At 43.2% G+C, this 17406-nt stretch overlaps 1 protein-coding gene across 5 annotated transcripts; it reads right to left on the bottom strand.

Annotated features, from left to right (window-relative positions):
* Positions 1-663: 663 nt before the first annotated feature.
* LOC134619819 (polyhomeotic-like protein 1) lies at positions 664-16278 on the bottom strand. Of its 5 annotated transcripts, none has more exons than XM_063465650.1 (15): positions 15992-16278; positions 13929-14056; positions 12389-12508; positions 11875-11946; positions 11638-11766; positions 11395-11559; positions 11195-11276; positions 9275-10251; positions 8928-9063; positions 8649-8839; positions 8467-8557; positions 7523-7610; positions 5678-5885; positions 3926-4136; positions 664-3265 (listed from the first exon to the last, which is right to left on the bottom strand). In XM_063465650.1, exons 1-15 carry the CDS (start codon positions 16194-16196, stop codon positions 3114-3116), a joined length of 2955 nt encoding a protein of 984 aa, XP_063321720.1. In that variant the 5' UTR covers positions 16197-16278; the 3' UTR covers positions 664-3113. The 5 variants fall into 5 exon arrangements, with proteins under 5 accessions (XP_063321720.1, XP_063321717.1, XP_063321719.1 ...); XM_063465647.1 differs by having other exon boundaries at positions 5678-5903; positions 15992-16272; XM_063465649.1 differs by having other exon boundaries at positions 5678-5903; positions 12395-12508; positions 15992-16272.
* Between the last annotated feature and the right edge of the window lie 1128 nt (positions 16279-17406).

Here is a 17406-nt window from a genome sequence, read left to right as displayed (position 1 = left end):
AAACGTTTTTGTATTTGGTAGTATTGTAGGGAAACGTACATGGCACAATCACTTTATATTTTAAAGAATAATATATTCAATGTAAAAAATATTATAAAGTATAAAATTATTGTCAAGAGATATAAAAATAAATTTTTTAAAAAAATGTAATGCATGCTTTAATTTTATCGATGAGGCCAGCTCCTACTTGATCTCTAGATTGCATCACTACAGGTCAGGGGTTTAAAGGATGCAAAAAGACTAGCACAAAACTGCCACTGATATAGGAGGCATGTGTGACCAGCACAAGAAAGAGAAAAAAAAGAAAGAGGTGTACATAGAGTTATTGTTTCTTTATTTAAGTCATCCACCTGGAAAGTAGAGCTGGGTGCATGTGTTCCTGATTGAGAGGTGTGCTAAAACAGGCAACTGTGGCCAGTTTGTGTTTCTTAGACCTCACCTCTGCTAACTGGAGTCAGTGCCGTGGACCTCACAGCTGTTTTTGTTGTGTGCCCACAACCTTTATTTATTTTTTAAACTGAATTATCTGAAGAATAACGTATTTTCAACTGCTATTGAGAAAGAGCACCTTATAGATTCAAACCAATTCTATTTCAGGTGTTCTATATAATAAAATAAAATATCAAAACCTAAAAATATGTGTTTTTGCACATAAGCCTGTTAGGTTAGGATCATGAGCTATAAGGTTTATCAACACAACTTGTTAAATCCAAACTACCGTATGGTCCCAACATGGTCTCTACCAACTCCAAAACAGCAACACAGCTGAGGCCAAAACTAACCACGGAGCCTTTAAAATGGATGTAGCTACTGCGATTGTATGACATCATGACTACATTCATTTTTCATTTACAGTCTATAGTTTTATCACATCTGGGACAACAAACCTGAAGGGCTTTTCTTTAAAACAGCACAACACCTCAGCCTGAACTCGAGCCGGGGGAGAGGAGTTAAAAACAAAAACATTAAAGTTTCAGTGATGCAAACTGTCCACTGATGATCTGCACTTGTTACACTTGGAAACCAACAGTGCAAACCGAAACCATTACTCAGGCTAACAAACAACAAAAACAAGCATCACAGCTTTAAAACAGTTTGATTATTTATTTGCATGATAGTATTAATTACCTCTTCTTGTGAAAACCAGCCCCTCTAGATTTTGCAGATTTTGGAAATTATTGCAAGCAAGACATTTGATTCCAAGTGGCTTCCTTATTTGTATGTATACAGATTTATATATAAAAGAACATTTTTGCTGAATTCACTGTTTTTCTGTGAGAAAAGTGCTACTTTTTGGGAGGTTGAAGACTAAACGAACAACGCTGCAATGGTCTGATTTTGGACAAATGTTGTACAGGTAATCACGGCTGCATTTGTGGCTCACCTCACTTGAAATGAGGCGAAATTCATTTTTTTTGGCGTTTACAATATGCAGATTTAAAGACTCCAAAATCCTGGGGAAAGTGAAATATAAGCACACATCATCAAGATTATTACCCTTTAAAAAAAAAAAAAGGAAAAACAAAAAGTACTGTAATAGCCACAGTCACTAACAATAAAGCCAAAGATAGCTAGCTAGCTAGAAAGGTAAATACTGTTGGTAGTTACACGCTATGTGACAAAGCTATGAGGAAGACAGCAAGTTGATCCATGATCAAAGTAGCTACTATTCAGTCACGCTTTTTGGGAAAGGCAACGCATTTCATTGCTTAATCGAGAGTTGTAAAAAAGTAAGCGCCGATATAAAACAAGGAATGATATGAAAGCAGTAAAAACCGACAATCCTCATCTAAACCTATCGTTGTAGAGACTAGTGAGAAAGGCCACGAGGTTCACAGAGAGAGAACATGAGAAAAGTCCTACAGTAAAAAGCTTCAAACAAGGCAGTCCAGCAAACAAATGTGCATTTAAATACAAAGGCAAACTTTACACTTATTACAGTATAGCTTCAAGGTTCACTCATTCACACTGTCATTCATTCATTCAGGCATGATGTCTTATTTCTCCCACATCCATCGTAGGTCCACGTGTGGCCAGCAACTTCTCTTGTTCACGAATGCAACTTAAAGACACTTTAAAATGAACATCTTATTGTCAGAACTCCTCTCTGACAGCATCTCTCCACAAAACCAAACCGGTGTACTTGCCTTGTAAGTGCACTCATGCAGACCAGGAGCAGCTGGTGGTACCATTTGAGTAATCTCACAAACTGCTGACAGGTGAATAATCACAGAGTTGACGTGAACTTCTCTGGTAAAAAGCTTAAAAACAGTGAAAAGCATTCAGCAGTAGAGCTGATGTTCTCTGGATATAAAAAAAATACGGTAAAGATGTGAGAAAAAGTTATGCAACGTCCGTATTTTTACTTGAAGTATGAAATGCTCTTTGAACCTTGAGGGATTAGGGTTTCATTTGGACTCTGGTGTTTCTGCACCCAGTACCCTGTACTCTCACAGTACCCTGTAGCGCAAAGAATAGGCTGCCTTCAAAATAAAAGTGCCATTGTATTCTCTTCTCAGATAATTAGAATGCTGGAAGTACGCAATGAAATTCATGTCTTTGAAGGAATACTAAACTAGATAAGAAAAAGATTTGTGACTTCACTTTACAAAGGAAGTGCTATAGAAGTGCTTCCAAAGGTCTTCCTTCCAAATTCCTGTGCAAAACAAAGCACAGCTGTTTTCTTCTGTGTGTATCTTCAGTCTTTTAAAGGAAGTTTAACAAAACGAAAATAAATCACAGCCTCGGTCTACGGTCAGAAAACATAACGAGCAAGTACTTTAGGTTCAACAAGTCTCGTTTGCAATTAAAATACATTCAAAACCTTCATTTACATTGATTTTGAGCAGAATTTGGTGGAACGTGTACCTTCATCGAAATAAAATCGCACATTTGAAGGATTTTTACAACTTGTGCGAGAATCTGATGTGAAACGGGATGAGATTCCACTTCTGCAGTCCCAGAGTCTTTGCCGTGTTTGGGAAATAAACTGTACTTCAAACATTCACCTGCAGGACTCTCGAGCTCCATATCTGACCCGCGGGCTGGTGGTGGATGCCCGGGGGGGGGGGGCTTCACTTTTAAACTTTGCGGATTTGTGGAAAAAACACCGGTCAGTCTCTTAGGCTGTTGATGTGAGCGCAGATCTTGAGGGCAGGGCCAAGCTTGATGTTCATGGTGGACATGAGATGCTCCTCCTTCAGCAGCAGCAGCGCCTGTCCATCAATTTCCTGCGACAGGAACTGGGAGGCGAGATCCTCGCACCCTGAGAGGACGACGGATAAAAGCACAGGTGGACAAAAATGCACAGGTTGAAAATTATGGTACATTAACATTAATGCACACAGTCGTTCATGCATTAGCTCCAAATACAGACATTTACATAACAAATAAAAGCATCAAGTTTGAGATGGAAACAGCTGAACTCCAGATTAATGTGTCACATTAATATGAAACTGGTCTATTTGTTATTTTAACTCTACAGTATTAACAATGTTGATAAGCATGAAACATCAAATAAAAAGGACTGACCAAAACATCAATTATTGCACTTGAATATAAAAGCAGAGCAACACAAGATAAACATCAGCAGTAGCCAGAAACCAGCTGATTCAGGAGCACTGCCATTCATTTTTCCTCTTTACCCCCATTTCATTCATCTATCAGTTCAGGAGTTCACAGATTCACAGATTCCACAGAGGGAGAGACGCTGGAAGGGCTTTAAAAATACTGGTGGCCACCATGCTACCCCTCTGCCTCCTAGCACACACCCCTATGGTGCCAATTTCAACATCCTGCATCACCTTGCCCTCGAGTTAACTCATTCAGAAGATAACTCGACCTCTGACCTTGACCGTGAAGTCGAACCTTTTATCTTTATGTGAATCAGTGCTGCATGATAAGATCAAAAATCAGATCTCCTAACCTTGCAGTGAGGAAATAAACTGTGACACTTCCTCCACGCTCCACTGGGAGGGGCTAGCAGGCAGGCAGGTGGGCGGTGGTGAGCTCTCTGCTGGGAGCGGAGGAGGCGGCTGGTGGCAGGATGCTGAGGAGGCCGGCGAGAGAGACATGGGGTCATCTTCATCCTCCTCTACGCTGGACTCCTCATCTGAATGGCTCGACTCGGATCGGCACTACAAGCGGAGGAAGAAAAAAAAAGCAGCAGCGTTCACTAGTGTCCCAGTCTGCTTACAAAAACATGAACATAGGCTACAAGGACAAAACCCCGTCTGCATATTTAAAGATTAGAGCTGCACAGACGAGGATTGTTACAGTTTATAAAAAAGGAGCACAGACCTCGAGATACCTGAGCACCGTCACAGAGATGCAAATAGTGGTATAACTTTCCATCTAGTGGCTCCACAGCAGCCACTAGATGGAAAAAGGCTCATCACGCATACAAGTGAAAAATGCAAATTCAGATCGATTCAGGTCTATTTTTGCTGTTACATGAAGTTTGTGTTGAGGAGTCTCATACATTTGGTTTGGGGCCCGTTTGTAACAATGGAGGAGAAATTTAAAGGGGCTCTTTTATGCTTATTAACTCTGCATTTCTATTCTTTATTCGGCACAGTTTATTCGTGCTAATCTGGGCTTCTGAGCTCACAGCCAGAGTGGTGTGAAATGACCACACTGGGGATATCTCCTCTGGAACAGAGCTTCAGCAGTCTGAAGCCTGAGCTTTGACTAATGGATTATTTGTATGTACACTGACATCATTATTAGAAAGAGATCGCCCTCCTCGCACAATTATATTTGTGTGCTCTTCCATCCGTGTTGTTGTCCCTGAGCACAAAGACAGCTCTATAGAGAAGTTTAATGTGGTTACAAGTGAAGTTATTTTACAAAAAAAACACTCCCCAGGAAGCTGAAAGCTGCGGTAGAAGCAGATCATTTTGAACGTGATCGCAATTATTGACAAATGGGTGTAAAGTTCTAGCATCCAAATATGTTTAAAACTGCTTAAAGTTGCATTTCTGCCAATGGGATGATAGAAAAGCAATAAATTGACTGATAAAGATGTAAAAATTTTTTATGTGTTTTGCAGAGTTAAACATACAAACGTTAAAAATATTTGGAGCCAAATATTTTGCACATATCAACACTTACAGGCTTTATTAAGAGGCCACTAAAGTTTAAAAACCCCTTTGCTAAAGTTTGAAACCCATCAGACAAATCTCTGAGCCCACCATCTCGTCTGCTGGTTCGTCTTCTTTCGGCTTCTCCCAGATCATCAGCCTCTTTCTTACCAGCTTCTGTCACACCAACGCTCTGCATGTCCTCCTTCACTACATCCATGAATCTTCTCTGTGGTCTCCTGCTTTTCCTCCTGCCTGGCAGCTCTATATTCAACACCCTCTGCCCAAAATATCCACTAACCCTCCTCTGCACACGTCCAAACCACATCAGCCTTGGCTCTCCAACTGCATCTCCAAACTGCTCAACCTGAGCCGTCCCTCTGATGCACTCGCTTCTAAACAAATGCAATGCCTCTTTTGCTCTCCACACAGACCGCTTACCTGCATGTGAGCAAAGGCTATTTAAATGTGATCAAAGCAGGAAAGGCTCCAGTACAACTACACAGATCAGTTATCAGCTGGGATCTGACTTCTAATTTTTGACAACACCTGCACCAATAATTTTTCCTTGTAGGGACTGGATAATCCTGCCTCACCTTGGCAGGTACGGGCCTCCCTGCTATCTTGGCACTGGCTATTTCTGAGCTGGTCCTGCGGGGAACCCTCCTCCTGGCGATTCCTCCCTCGTCGTCCGAGTTGGAGAGGTGTCCGCGCCTCTGATCCCGATCCGGAGAGTGATCTTGAGCTTGACGCTGGCTGTGACCCTGCCGCACGCTGAAGTGCTGCCTGAAGCTGACGTTGTACCTGGGGAACCAATACATACTGTATCGTAGACAAAGAGTGACATATACGGTACTGAAGCCAAGACGAGCAACACATAGTTTTTGTCTCTTTGCACCGTACGCGGTATATAAGCTATACACGTGTAGTGGGCAAAGGGACAAATACAAAGCAGAAGCAGAAAATGTAAAATCATAAGCTGACAACATACTGTAACAAACAATGCAGACAAGGCATTGTTTTCTACTGAAACATATCACATAATAAATACAGTGTACATTTTAATACGAAGCACATTCAGAGGAGAAACAAAGCGTCCTCCACTGCACTGCGAGGTTACATGCTGCATGTGAAAGTGGATGAAGTGAGGCTATCACAATATGTAAACACAGAGAAAAAACCATGAGAACAGAAAAACACACAAGCTGTGAAATTTACAGCTGGAGCCACCTGAGAATTCACACTGAAGTCCCGTTTTAGATAACATTTAGTGGGTCACATCTTTAGTAACACTGGCTTTTAATGACTTGAATTCTGATATGATTCATTATATATCAGTGTCCCCCCCCCCCCCCCCACACACACACACACACACACACACACTTTTCTTTGGCAGCTCTGGGATTTAAAGTCATTTTGTGTCCTTTTTTTAAAAAATGGCTTTTAGCCATTGGCTGGCATGTTCTCCCCAAGCTTGCATGGGTTCCCTCTGAGTACTTTGGCTTCCTCCCACAGTCCAAAGACACGTACGTTATGTTGTTGTTGTGACTCTAAAATGATCCCTAGGTGTCTCTCTGTTAGCCCTACAACAGCCTGGTGACCAGTCCACGGTGTATGCAGCCGTTTGTCTCATGACAGCTGGGATAGGCCATAGTTGACACCATCTTTCATCCAAGAGAACAGAAAACTGACAAGAGTACAGTCTCCTCACTCTTACTTTGAAAGCTCACTTGATGCTAAACAGCTGGCATAGCCCATCCTGTTTCAGATGAGTAACCCTTCTGTTTCTGCAATACCACTACTGTTATCTTGGGTGCATGCCTTGTATTCCAAATAGGAACCCCAAAATCCCAGATTACACAGATATATGTAAATATTAGTGCTGTCAGCGTTAATCTCGTTAAAATGACATTAACGCCATAACGGCATTAACCCAGCAAATCAGCTTGGGACTCGACAGCGTCAACGCGTTAGCGCGGTTAGCTCGTTAACGCGTTAGCCCCAGGCACGGGGCGATCCGCTATAACTCGCTAATAGAGATTATATGCACAGGAAAATCTACTAAAGCAGTCAGCCTACAGCTGCAGTTCTAGATGCTACAGTTTGTAGATGGGAAAGCAGACGTTATTATATAAAGCATTCATTTTCCATTTATTTACCAAGGCACGCACATGCACGGCATGGCACAATTACAGTCTAGTTATGTGGGAAACACTGTATATAACTAAGAACTAAAAGCCTCAAAGAGGATTGAGGTTTTGAGCTTTATGCAGTTTTGTTTGACTTCAAGATATCCAAATCTTACTGCACAGCATCTATGACAAACTGCACTGCAACTAGAAACAGACGTTCATCACTCGCACTGTGAAATAAGCTGAAGTGGCTGCAGCTGTTTGCAGTACAGTGATTTATTCTGTATATGTTTCATGCATTTGAAGTACCTCTTGGCACAAGACATGGAGCAGAACCTTTTGGTGCCTCGGAACTGGCTGGCAGGAGCAAAGTTTTTACAGTATTCACACTTCAGCACTGAGGAGAGAGTTTAGAGACAGAACAAAGCAGATGGTGAATAATACACAAACGCAAACATGTGGTATTATATACTCCAATGGGTTATGAGTCCCGGTCCACACACAGAAAATCAGACTGCGATGATATTTTCTTGTGATATCGCGCTGCCTGCGGTTTAGACTCAGAGGTGGGAAATTCCCAGCTTGAAAGTTATAATTAAAGTCTTTATGCTTTCCTGCAGCCCAGTTCAAACAAACAGGGCAAACAAGGGTCATCTTGTTACACAACATTAAATCCCATAAGCCATGTCCATGTTATAATTAAATCTGGTGATGTTAAAGGGACAGATCACCAAAAAAATCAAAACAAAAAAACAATTCATATTGTTCATATTTTCCCTCCAATTCTCTACATTCATAATGCTCAAAATATTTTTATGTGTTTCAGTTTTGAAGATATCAGCTCTACCAAGGTCTGCCTTTAATATACATTACTGTAATATACTGTACAGTATGGCAGTCACCGTGTACTGTATAAAGAAACAATTGTGCAGCAAATCATGACTGTGTGACTTAAAAGAAGAAAATGAGAATCTAGCTAGAAAACTGGGCACACCAAGTAAATAACTAAAACTCTAGAGGATAATAAAACACTAACGGCCAAAGAACAACAACAATAAAACATGTACTATGGCTAATGCACAGAGACTTCAGCAGCGCAGAAATCACATTTTGATTTTCAAGATTTTAAGAGCTGTTTCTCATGCAGAGGCAACTTCACCTCAGAAAGCTTACAGTAGATATTTATGATTCTGATTTCAGCCCTTAAACGTGTCTTTAAAGCAGCAGTGCTTTCGAAGCAGTCTGGCTGTTACCTGTTGCTGTGGTAACAGTCTCCGACGGGTTCGTGTCTGGACTGTCATTAGTTATATCTTCACCAGCCGAGTCCTTGACTGGACCGCAGACCTGTCAAACACAAATTCAGTTTAAGAATCAGCGACTGACAAAAAGAAGAAAAAAACAAAACAAAAACAAACTACAAATCCCATGTACTCACAGGGAAAGGCTCCGCCCCTTCCTGGATCACAAAGCCCTCTATGAGGTGTGTAAGAACCTGTGGTTTAACCACAGCTTGAGGTGGAGGAGCTCTCTCACCCTGACCACAAGTCCCACGGGACACCAGCAGCACTGGAGAAGGAGAGGATGCAGGAGGAGGAGGTGGAGGAGGAGGAGGAGCAGCAGCAGAGCCTGGAGAGGTGAGAGGAAGATAAATACTGTTTTTCACCGTGTGTGTTTGTTGACAGTATTTTACAGAGATGTATTTCTATGTTATTACCTGCATCGACGGGATTGGGTGGGATGGCCGAGGCATGATCTCTGACTGGCTGGAGCCGTGGAGGGGAGGGGCCATGTTCGTCGTTGGCTGAATTCGAGTCCGATTTTCTTTTCAGAGAGCCAGTCGTCTGTTTACTCTAAACAAAAAGTGCCAACAGATACAGACAGACACTGAGAGTGATTGTAGGATGTAATATTTACACAAGGAAGGAGCAGTTATGGCCGAGTAGTGTGTTTGTTTTAGTGCTAGAACCCAAAATCACCATCTGTGACATGTAGAAATGTGTGTGGGTTAGAAAAACATCAAGTCTGATTCATGAGAATCACTTAAATCCTGCTTCAGCTGACCTGTGGTGTCTGACCTCCTGATGAGTCTCCATTGGTGGTTACACCAGCTGATGCTGCTCTCTGCTCTTCGGTCACCAGGTGGAGAGAGAGGGAGGAGCGAGACAGCGAGGGGGGAGGAGATGAAACGGTGGAGGGCTGGGAAGAGGCGGGGCTTGAAGCCAGCTGTCCGTTCTGACTCTGTCCAGAGCTCTGATTGGCTTGTGGACGCACCTGAGACACCTGAGCCAAGGGGGGAGCCTCCTGGGGTGACTGAAGCGTCTTCAGCCCCACCCCTCGGCCGACGACTCCACCCTCCCTGGAAGCAATGGAAGCCACCATGGTGAGCAGACTAGAGGAGCTGCTGAGGACGGCAGCACCATCCTGGCTGCAGCTGCCACGGGCCAGAGCGAGAGCCTGGGCGTTTCCAAGTGTGCTCTGCCTGGCTCCCACTATCTGCACTGGGATGTGAGGCGTGTGGGGAGGCTGGCCGGAGCTGCTGGCAGGTGGCGGAGCGGGCAGGATGGGAGGGGGGTTCCTTGAAGGAAGCTGGAGGGGCAGGCGGAGCCCCTGTAAAGTTTTAGGTTGGATGGGGATGGGTCCATTTCCGTGGCCTGATTTCTCAGCACCGAGTGAGGTTTTTTGCAGAGGCTGCACGACCAGAGTCTGAGCGTTGACCGCTGGTTTGATGGTTGCCGTGCCCACCGGGTACCCGTGGGGCTGAGATGTGGCGTTGGATGTCAGGACCAGAGTATGTGCTGCTGTGGGAGCTGTGGTTCCTGTGGTGAGGGTTCGAGTACCGTGGAGTAAGAGCTGGGAGAGAGGGATGGAAGATGACGAGGACGACGAGGCACCGGAAGAAGAGGCGGGGTGAGCTTTGAGATTAGTAGGCTGGGGGTAGGTAGGGATTTTGATGTGGGGTGGCTGGGGCTGAGGCTGGCTTGGTTTGGTGGGGGACTGAGGGGTAGACTGGTGAGAGGGCTGGACCAGCGAGTAGGCAGCTGGGAAAAATAAAAATGAAAAAAATATTTAGTGACTCATCACATTGAAAAATGGCAGTTCACCCCAAAATTAAACACAGCTTTTCCTCTGACGTGACCTTATCGACCTTCCCCCCAACTAGCATCACAGCTCAGCTGATGAAAAACACCCATAAGCTTTGTCTTAATCACAAGCTTCCCATCACAGGTAGATGCATGTTTTATTCTGCACAGTGATCCAGATGGTAGTGTAGCTTATAGAAACAAAACTATTCTTACAGATTTTCCACAGAAGCACCAGATAGTCACTGTTTCTAAATAAAAACAGGAGCTTTTTGTTGGGGTTTTCTCTGTATTTTTGTAAAGCTTAACAATATAATTTTATGATGTAAAGCATCTAAAAAGATGTTTTGATTTGGCACAATTTAAAAAAAACTTCAGCCAGGAACACTTTACAGGATTGTTCGTGGATCTGAAGTCATTTACATTTGGCATCATCCTTTAAACTCAGAAAGCAGGAGGTATCAAGGACAACAGACGAGACGTTAAGACAGAAACGCCTTAAAAAGAACAGGGTGGGTTGCATAACAGCTTGCACAAGAGCAGCAACTAAAGACAGATGAATATAGCTTTTGAAACTTCAGTTATTGTGAGCAATCTGCCATTACGATCAGTTAATATACGGTTATGGGATTCCACTAATGTAAGCTATATTTTTAGATTATAGAATCAATTGTGGAGGAGAAGTACAGTGCAGGGTTATGGACGTTACATATAAAAGCATTTAAACCTGAATCACTTATGAATTTGCATCAATATTATTATAACTAAAATGAGAAAGTCCAAATTAAGTGTACGCTTCTGAAATTTTTGCCAAATCCACCACAGGCTCCATCATCATACACAACCTTCAGAGCATTACAAAGCTAATTTATATATTTAATTCCTCTTCTTTCTTTCCTACCTGAGTCACTTCTCTCTGGGGTTTCAGTCTTAACACCCACACCTTTAGGACCCGACACACCTCGCATGGCTAGATTCTGTACCTGGTGATGGAGGCACAGAGCAAATGTTTGGGTAAAAACACCTATCTGTCACTTTGTTGCTGAAGAAAGAAAGAATGTGTCTGCAAGCCATGAAAACATTTTTATGTTAGCCACACACCTGGTCGTTATCAGATTGGCTGCTGGATGAGGAAGTCGGAGGCACTTCCTGCTGCTGTTGCTGAGCCTGTGGCTGCTGGGCAACAGTTGCCACAGTAGTAGTTGCAGTGCTGCCGGGCATGAAAATGAGCTGGGAGGGGATAGGCGTCCTAAGGGAGCGGTTCACCTGCAGGACAAAAAGAATTAAAGCCATTAAAATGCACAAAACTGAGCTGCCGCACATAAACCATCTGATCAAACTCACTCTCAGGTACATCTGCCCCTGCCCTCCGGCTGTCCCGCTAAGCAGCACTGATTGGCTGATTGTGGATGTTGCTGAGGCACCCATTGGACGGCTGCTGGTTGTAGACCCTGATCCAGATGTTACATTGACCTGAAGAACAGGAACGTGCATCTTTAAGATTCTTTGTGGCTCGAAGGAAAAAAACAGCAGTACTGATTTTGTGGCATAAAGAGCTATCGTTTTTGTATGATTACATACTGTGGTTGTGCTGGTAGTCTGAGAAGAGCTACTGCTGGAGGGGCTTGACTGACGACTAGCAGCCAGAGTGGCCTTAAAAAAAAAAACAAAGAAAGTAAAACAAAGAAGAAAGGGAAGAGACAGAGGAAAAAAAGCAGCTTAAGGTTTCAATAAACTCCAAACAAAATGAAAACTGAGATGTTTACAGAGGCTGTTGTGTGGTTGATGCAAAATATGCTCAGCTTTGTTTCTGGCCACAAAGCCTCCATGTTCTACAACCCACAGCTGTCCAGCATCGACTGTACACGTGGCCTCCCCATCTTTTTCTTGTGGTTTTCATGGGAGTTAATTATTGCATGCAAGTAGGTGGCACAGACGCAATCAATCTGTCTTATGCAAGGCTCTTATAGTGTCATCAAGCATCATTTTATTTCTTACAATAGTTTTTCTTTGTGCTTTGCAAACAACACGTGCAGGATGTTTATAACTTCCTTTACTTGAAAGAAACAAATTGAAATTTGGAATTTGCACACACCTTTACCTGTTGCACAGCTGCCAGGTTCTGCAGCTGTGCTGCGTTGTTGATCTGCTGCTGCAGCATCAGCTGCTGGAAGTACTGAGCGGCATTGGGCTGCCTCTGTAACGCCTGCAGGGCCTGGAGGGAGGAGCAGACGGGCAAAAATGAAAACTGAAGGAGGGACAGCATTTGGAGAAGGAGAAGAAAGAAAAAAAGGGGGAGGGAGGAACGGAGCATGAAGGAAGTAAAGTGCTGTGAAAAGATGGGGATGGAAAACATGACAGCAAAGAGTCAGAAGAAGACATGAAAGAGTGAGGGATGGGAGAAATTTAGGATGGAAAAGGAAGTGCAGAGAAAATTGAGGGGACAGAGCAGACTGAGAGAAACGAGTGCAGAAGGAGCAGAGAGAGAGCGAAGCTGCAGAAACCTCCTGCCAGCTGCCTGATGTATGAGGGGAGGCTCGTACAGTAATAAGTCGGGGGATGAAAGCGAGCGCGGCGGGCTGGATTAGTGTGTGCCGGGTGACAAAGACAGATGGCCGTGCAGGGTGACAAAAGCCTGAGAAAATAACACCCAGCCTCCATCACACCCAGCACAACTCGGTCTCTTTTCTTTACCCCCCCGATTCAGTCAGTCTTCATCAGTTTCTGTCCATCGGCTAACACATAAATCAGAAATTATAAAGACAAATGAGCCACACACTTTCTGTCCATGTTTACGCCGCAGCCAAAAAACACAATTTGGACACGAAAACGCAAAGCGATATCATCATTTTCTATTAATTTTTATTACAATTTTGTTTACTGGCAGGATTATAAATGCTCCGCCTACATCACAGTGAAGGTTTTGCCACAGGGATCTATTTTACGTGTTTCACAGCGCATCTGAAATGAGTTTTAAACTATGCAAAGAACCAAACGCTCCCACGAGTCCCTTTTTTAAAGTCTAGACCTGAATCTAGACCTGTATATGTGCAATCTAATCCCCAGGCATGCAACCTACTTTTAGCCCAACAATAACAACTCGAAAGCAGAACAATGCACCATGCTGCTGGGCTATCACCCTCAAGGTATGGTTCAAGTTTGAGAACAGCGAGATATTAAAGATGGTAGGGGTCATTAAAAGCTACCCCATGAAGATTATGACCACTTCCTACTTGGGGAGGGGGGGAATAGTTTTTGAGAATGAGCACTGGTTTCTAATCAGAGATGTCTCCCTTTTTTCACATTTACAAACAAGGAAACGCATTTCCCGTCGAACAAAACTTACATTTTTAAGCATTTTAAATATTTTTAACGCAATGCCTTTCCCCCCCCTTTGTGTACACAACAATCCTGGCACACTTGGAATATTACTGAGGCCCACAACTGTGGAAATCCAGTTAACTAACATATGTGTTAGTTTTTAACTGACTAAACTGATCTTAACCTGAATTCTAAAGGCAGCTGTGAACCGAGCCTTTAAAAGGTTTTTCCATGAAGTGAGGACTCATTGTCAGCGTCTGAAAATCAATGTGGTCTGGTCCTGTAGCCACACAGGTATAAACACTCACACCTACCTGGACCGCCTGCCTTTCATACAGAGACATGGAATTCATGGGAGAGGGGCGGGAGCTCGTCCCAGACGGAGCGCTTCCATTGGTCGAGGCCCCCTTTTGGTTCTGCTCTCCGTCTGTCTCCATGGCTGCTGAGGAGACAGATGAGGCGTCCGTCAGTCAAACACAGGATGAAACAAACACCACTTTCTCTCTCTGCGAGAGTCTGATGGATAGAGGAGGAAAAAAAACCCCACACCTGTCACTGTTCCTGACAAACAGCAGACCTCACAGAGTCAAGATGCTGTGAAACACTTTTTACAGCGTGGATGACTGATGTAGTTCTGCTGCTGGTTATTTTTAACACTTTCAACATTTTAAAATGTTTTCATTTTTTATGGCAGTAAATCACAACGACTGAGTGTCTCGCTGACAGCTGTTTTTTCCTATCGCCACCATGGAGACGGACACAATGCTCCACAGACCAGTTTACACCTTTAAAGGGCTTCCATCAAGCTTTTCCTTTTTTCTATCACACACACACACACACAATAACGGATGGATTTAATATGGATGTTCATATGAAAGATTACATATACTGCCCTCATTACTTGAAACTTTGGTAAAGTATATGCAGTTTTTTCCTACTTGGATCTGTAGGATGTCCAAATAAGGGGACATCTCAGGTATACAGAAGCTCCACCAACCTCCTGTTCAAACCTTCTGCTTATGAGGGGTAGCCAATCAGCAGAAAGTTGACCTTAGGGGCAGTCGATGAACTGAGTAGCTTCACCAAAGCCCAATATAAGACCGACCCACCACATTCTTGTTTTACATGCTGTGGACAGGCTGCAGATTCAATTTTAACCCCCTCACACTAACCACACGCAACATGCATCCTGCAGACAGGAAGACTATGAAAGTACCTCTAAACTGCACAACTAAAATGATTAATGAAATCAGGTTGCGTTTACAGATTTGCCAAATTAATGTAAGTCGGGCTGTCACAAGGATTGTGGTAAAAAAACAAAATCATAATATTCTTTACATATATGCAGAAAATGAGGGGAAAATTTGCAAAAAAAAAAAAAAAAAAAGATATCTGTCAAATCTATTCTTACTTAGTGTTGGGGTCATTTTGCAAATGCTTTAAACTCAAAATGCGAGAGCGTGGAGGTGGAAAGGATTCTGCAACCATGCACAAAATTCAGTCATCTGTGATATTAAAGACCTGGATTTTTGACACAATATTGCCGTCATCACCTTTATCATCAATGCATGGTTACTGTTACACACTAATCTGTGTGTAAGAAAAAGCAAATATTTGCTGTAACACATGAACCTCAGAGTGAAGTGATAAAAGACAGAAGTCTGTGCATTTTCTTCTTATTTTTGACCATTTGATAAACAAAGGTGTATTTTATGCTTGTGTAAATTAAAGCTCTACATTAGATTTTTTTCTTGTTCCGTTTTGCACGTCTGGACATGCAGGAAAAGGCCTGAAATGTGTGCGGGGATGAAGATGGCAGCTGTAAAGATATAATTAACTGTAACATGCAATTTAAAAATGCACATTCATTTCCTCTTTGCAACAGTTTATCATTTTAATCAGGTTATCTGGTTTAGGTAGGAAGTCATTATAAAGCATTCATTTTCGGGGGGCGGTTCACAGGAATAAAACGGGGAAACGTGCTTTAGTACAAAGGCTCCTGCATGAGAAACATTTCCAAAAGCATCGCTCACACAGCCTTTCTGCATCTACTTCACCACCTTACAGGACTTGTTCAGACCAGGTGTTCACAATCATTTATTTATTTATTTTTTGCAGTTTTCTTTATCACTGCTCCTCCTCCTCCTCCAACCATCCTGTCCCAGCACCTACAGTCTGCCTCCGTCTCCAGCCTCCACCAGCTCAAAAACAGCCACCTGAGCAGCTCACACAGCGCTAACGTTAGCTAGCCATCCTCCATGTTTCAGACCAGTTAACACTGGATCCACCGGAGGCTACTCCTCCTAGCCTCCCGCTAGCCCCCCCGCCTCCACCGCTGCTGTCTGGCTCGTTAACGCGGCTCTCGCTCCGACCTTACCGTCACCGCTCCGGGTTCGTCCGGCTCCTCCTGCACCGGCTGCCCGCTGCAGAGCGACACCGAGCGATGCAACGATCCGCCGGGCTTCTTGTCTGCGTTGTGCCCGGTGCTGCTGCTCTTTTCGCCCGTCTTCTTCTTCTTCTCTGTGCAGGACGCTCGAAGCGGCAGCAGCAGCAGCAGCAGCACTGATTTTACTGTTCTGCATAAATTTGCAGCTGATGTGTGGAAACGCCTCCTTCTTTTTTCTGCTCGGCCCTTTCCGGCGCTGCACGATGACGGAGCAGGACGGGGACAGGGGCTCACTTTACCCCCAAAGGCTTCGGGATCAACATGCTTAGCATGATCTCAAACTCTTCATGTTTTACTGGACACCAGAGTAGTTTTGCATTTTTCACAACTTGACATGATACTTGTTCATCCTGCACCTATATTCATCTGACACAAGGTGGTTCAGCTTCCTTCCCCTCCCTTCCTTCTGATTGGCTGACACTTAACAACAGAAGGTTTGAACGGCAGGTGGGTGGAGCTTCTTTTCCTGAGATGCCCATTTTAGGGATAGCCCATCTTTATAACGTCATACTGATAAAAAAAAAAGGTATACCTGTCTGAAGTCAAGTGTTTAGAGCAATGTAAAGGAATTACTTGTGGACACACTGATCTCATTATTTTTAACTTTGGCCATGTTTAATATGAATGTCCACCAATGGAACAGGAGATATAAGGTATAATATATAAATATATATAAGGAAAAACTGAAAAAAGATTCACCTGGGTACCTGCAGTCATTCTATACCAACGTATTCTAGAGTCAAATGTGAGACCATTTGCCCAACAGCCACAGCCTGAGCGACACTGTGTCATGCAACAGGCCAATGATCCCAAGCACAGCAGCAAATCTGCAGCAGAATGACTGAAAAAGACAAGAATCATGTGTTGCAATGGTCCAGTCAATGGCCAGACTGCAATCTAACTTGAGCTGAAATGCTGTGTCAGGACCTGTGAATAAATAAATGTCCACACACCTCAATGAACTGAAGCAGCGTTGTAAAGAAGGCTTTGCTGAAATTCCTCCTCAGCCATGACTGATAAAGTCACACAGAAAACCATGACCTTAAGTTATTGCTGATAAAAGTGGCTCTCCGAGTTATTGAATCGTGGGATGTACTTACTTTTTCAAACACCACTTCTGCATTTTGGCTCAGTTTTTATTGAATAACTCAGAATAAATCAGTGTTTAGATTATGAGGGAGGAAAATGTAATATCCTTTTCAAGTCTGAACCATGAAATAATTGCCAGAAAATTCTAAAAAGTCTTTTTTGAACATGGAACATTTATTGAGCCTCCTGACAAATAAAAAAAATATTAATTTGCATAGATTAGTTTTAATTTGTATCATATTTGCTGCACCCCCTTT

The sequence above is a fragment of the Pelmatolapia mariae genome, linkage group LG22 (genome assembly GCF_036321145.2).
Source record: "Pelmatolapia mariae isolate MD_Pm_ZW linkage group LG22, Pm_UMD_F_2, whole genome shotgun sequence".
NCBI classification, from domain to species: Eukaryota; Metazoa; Chordata; class Actinopteri; order Cichliformes; family Cichlidae; genus Pelmatolapia; species Pelmatolapia mariae.
This window is presented reverse-complemented; position numbering and strand designations above follow the sequence as displayed.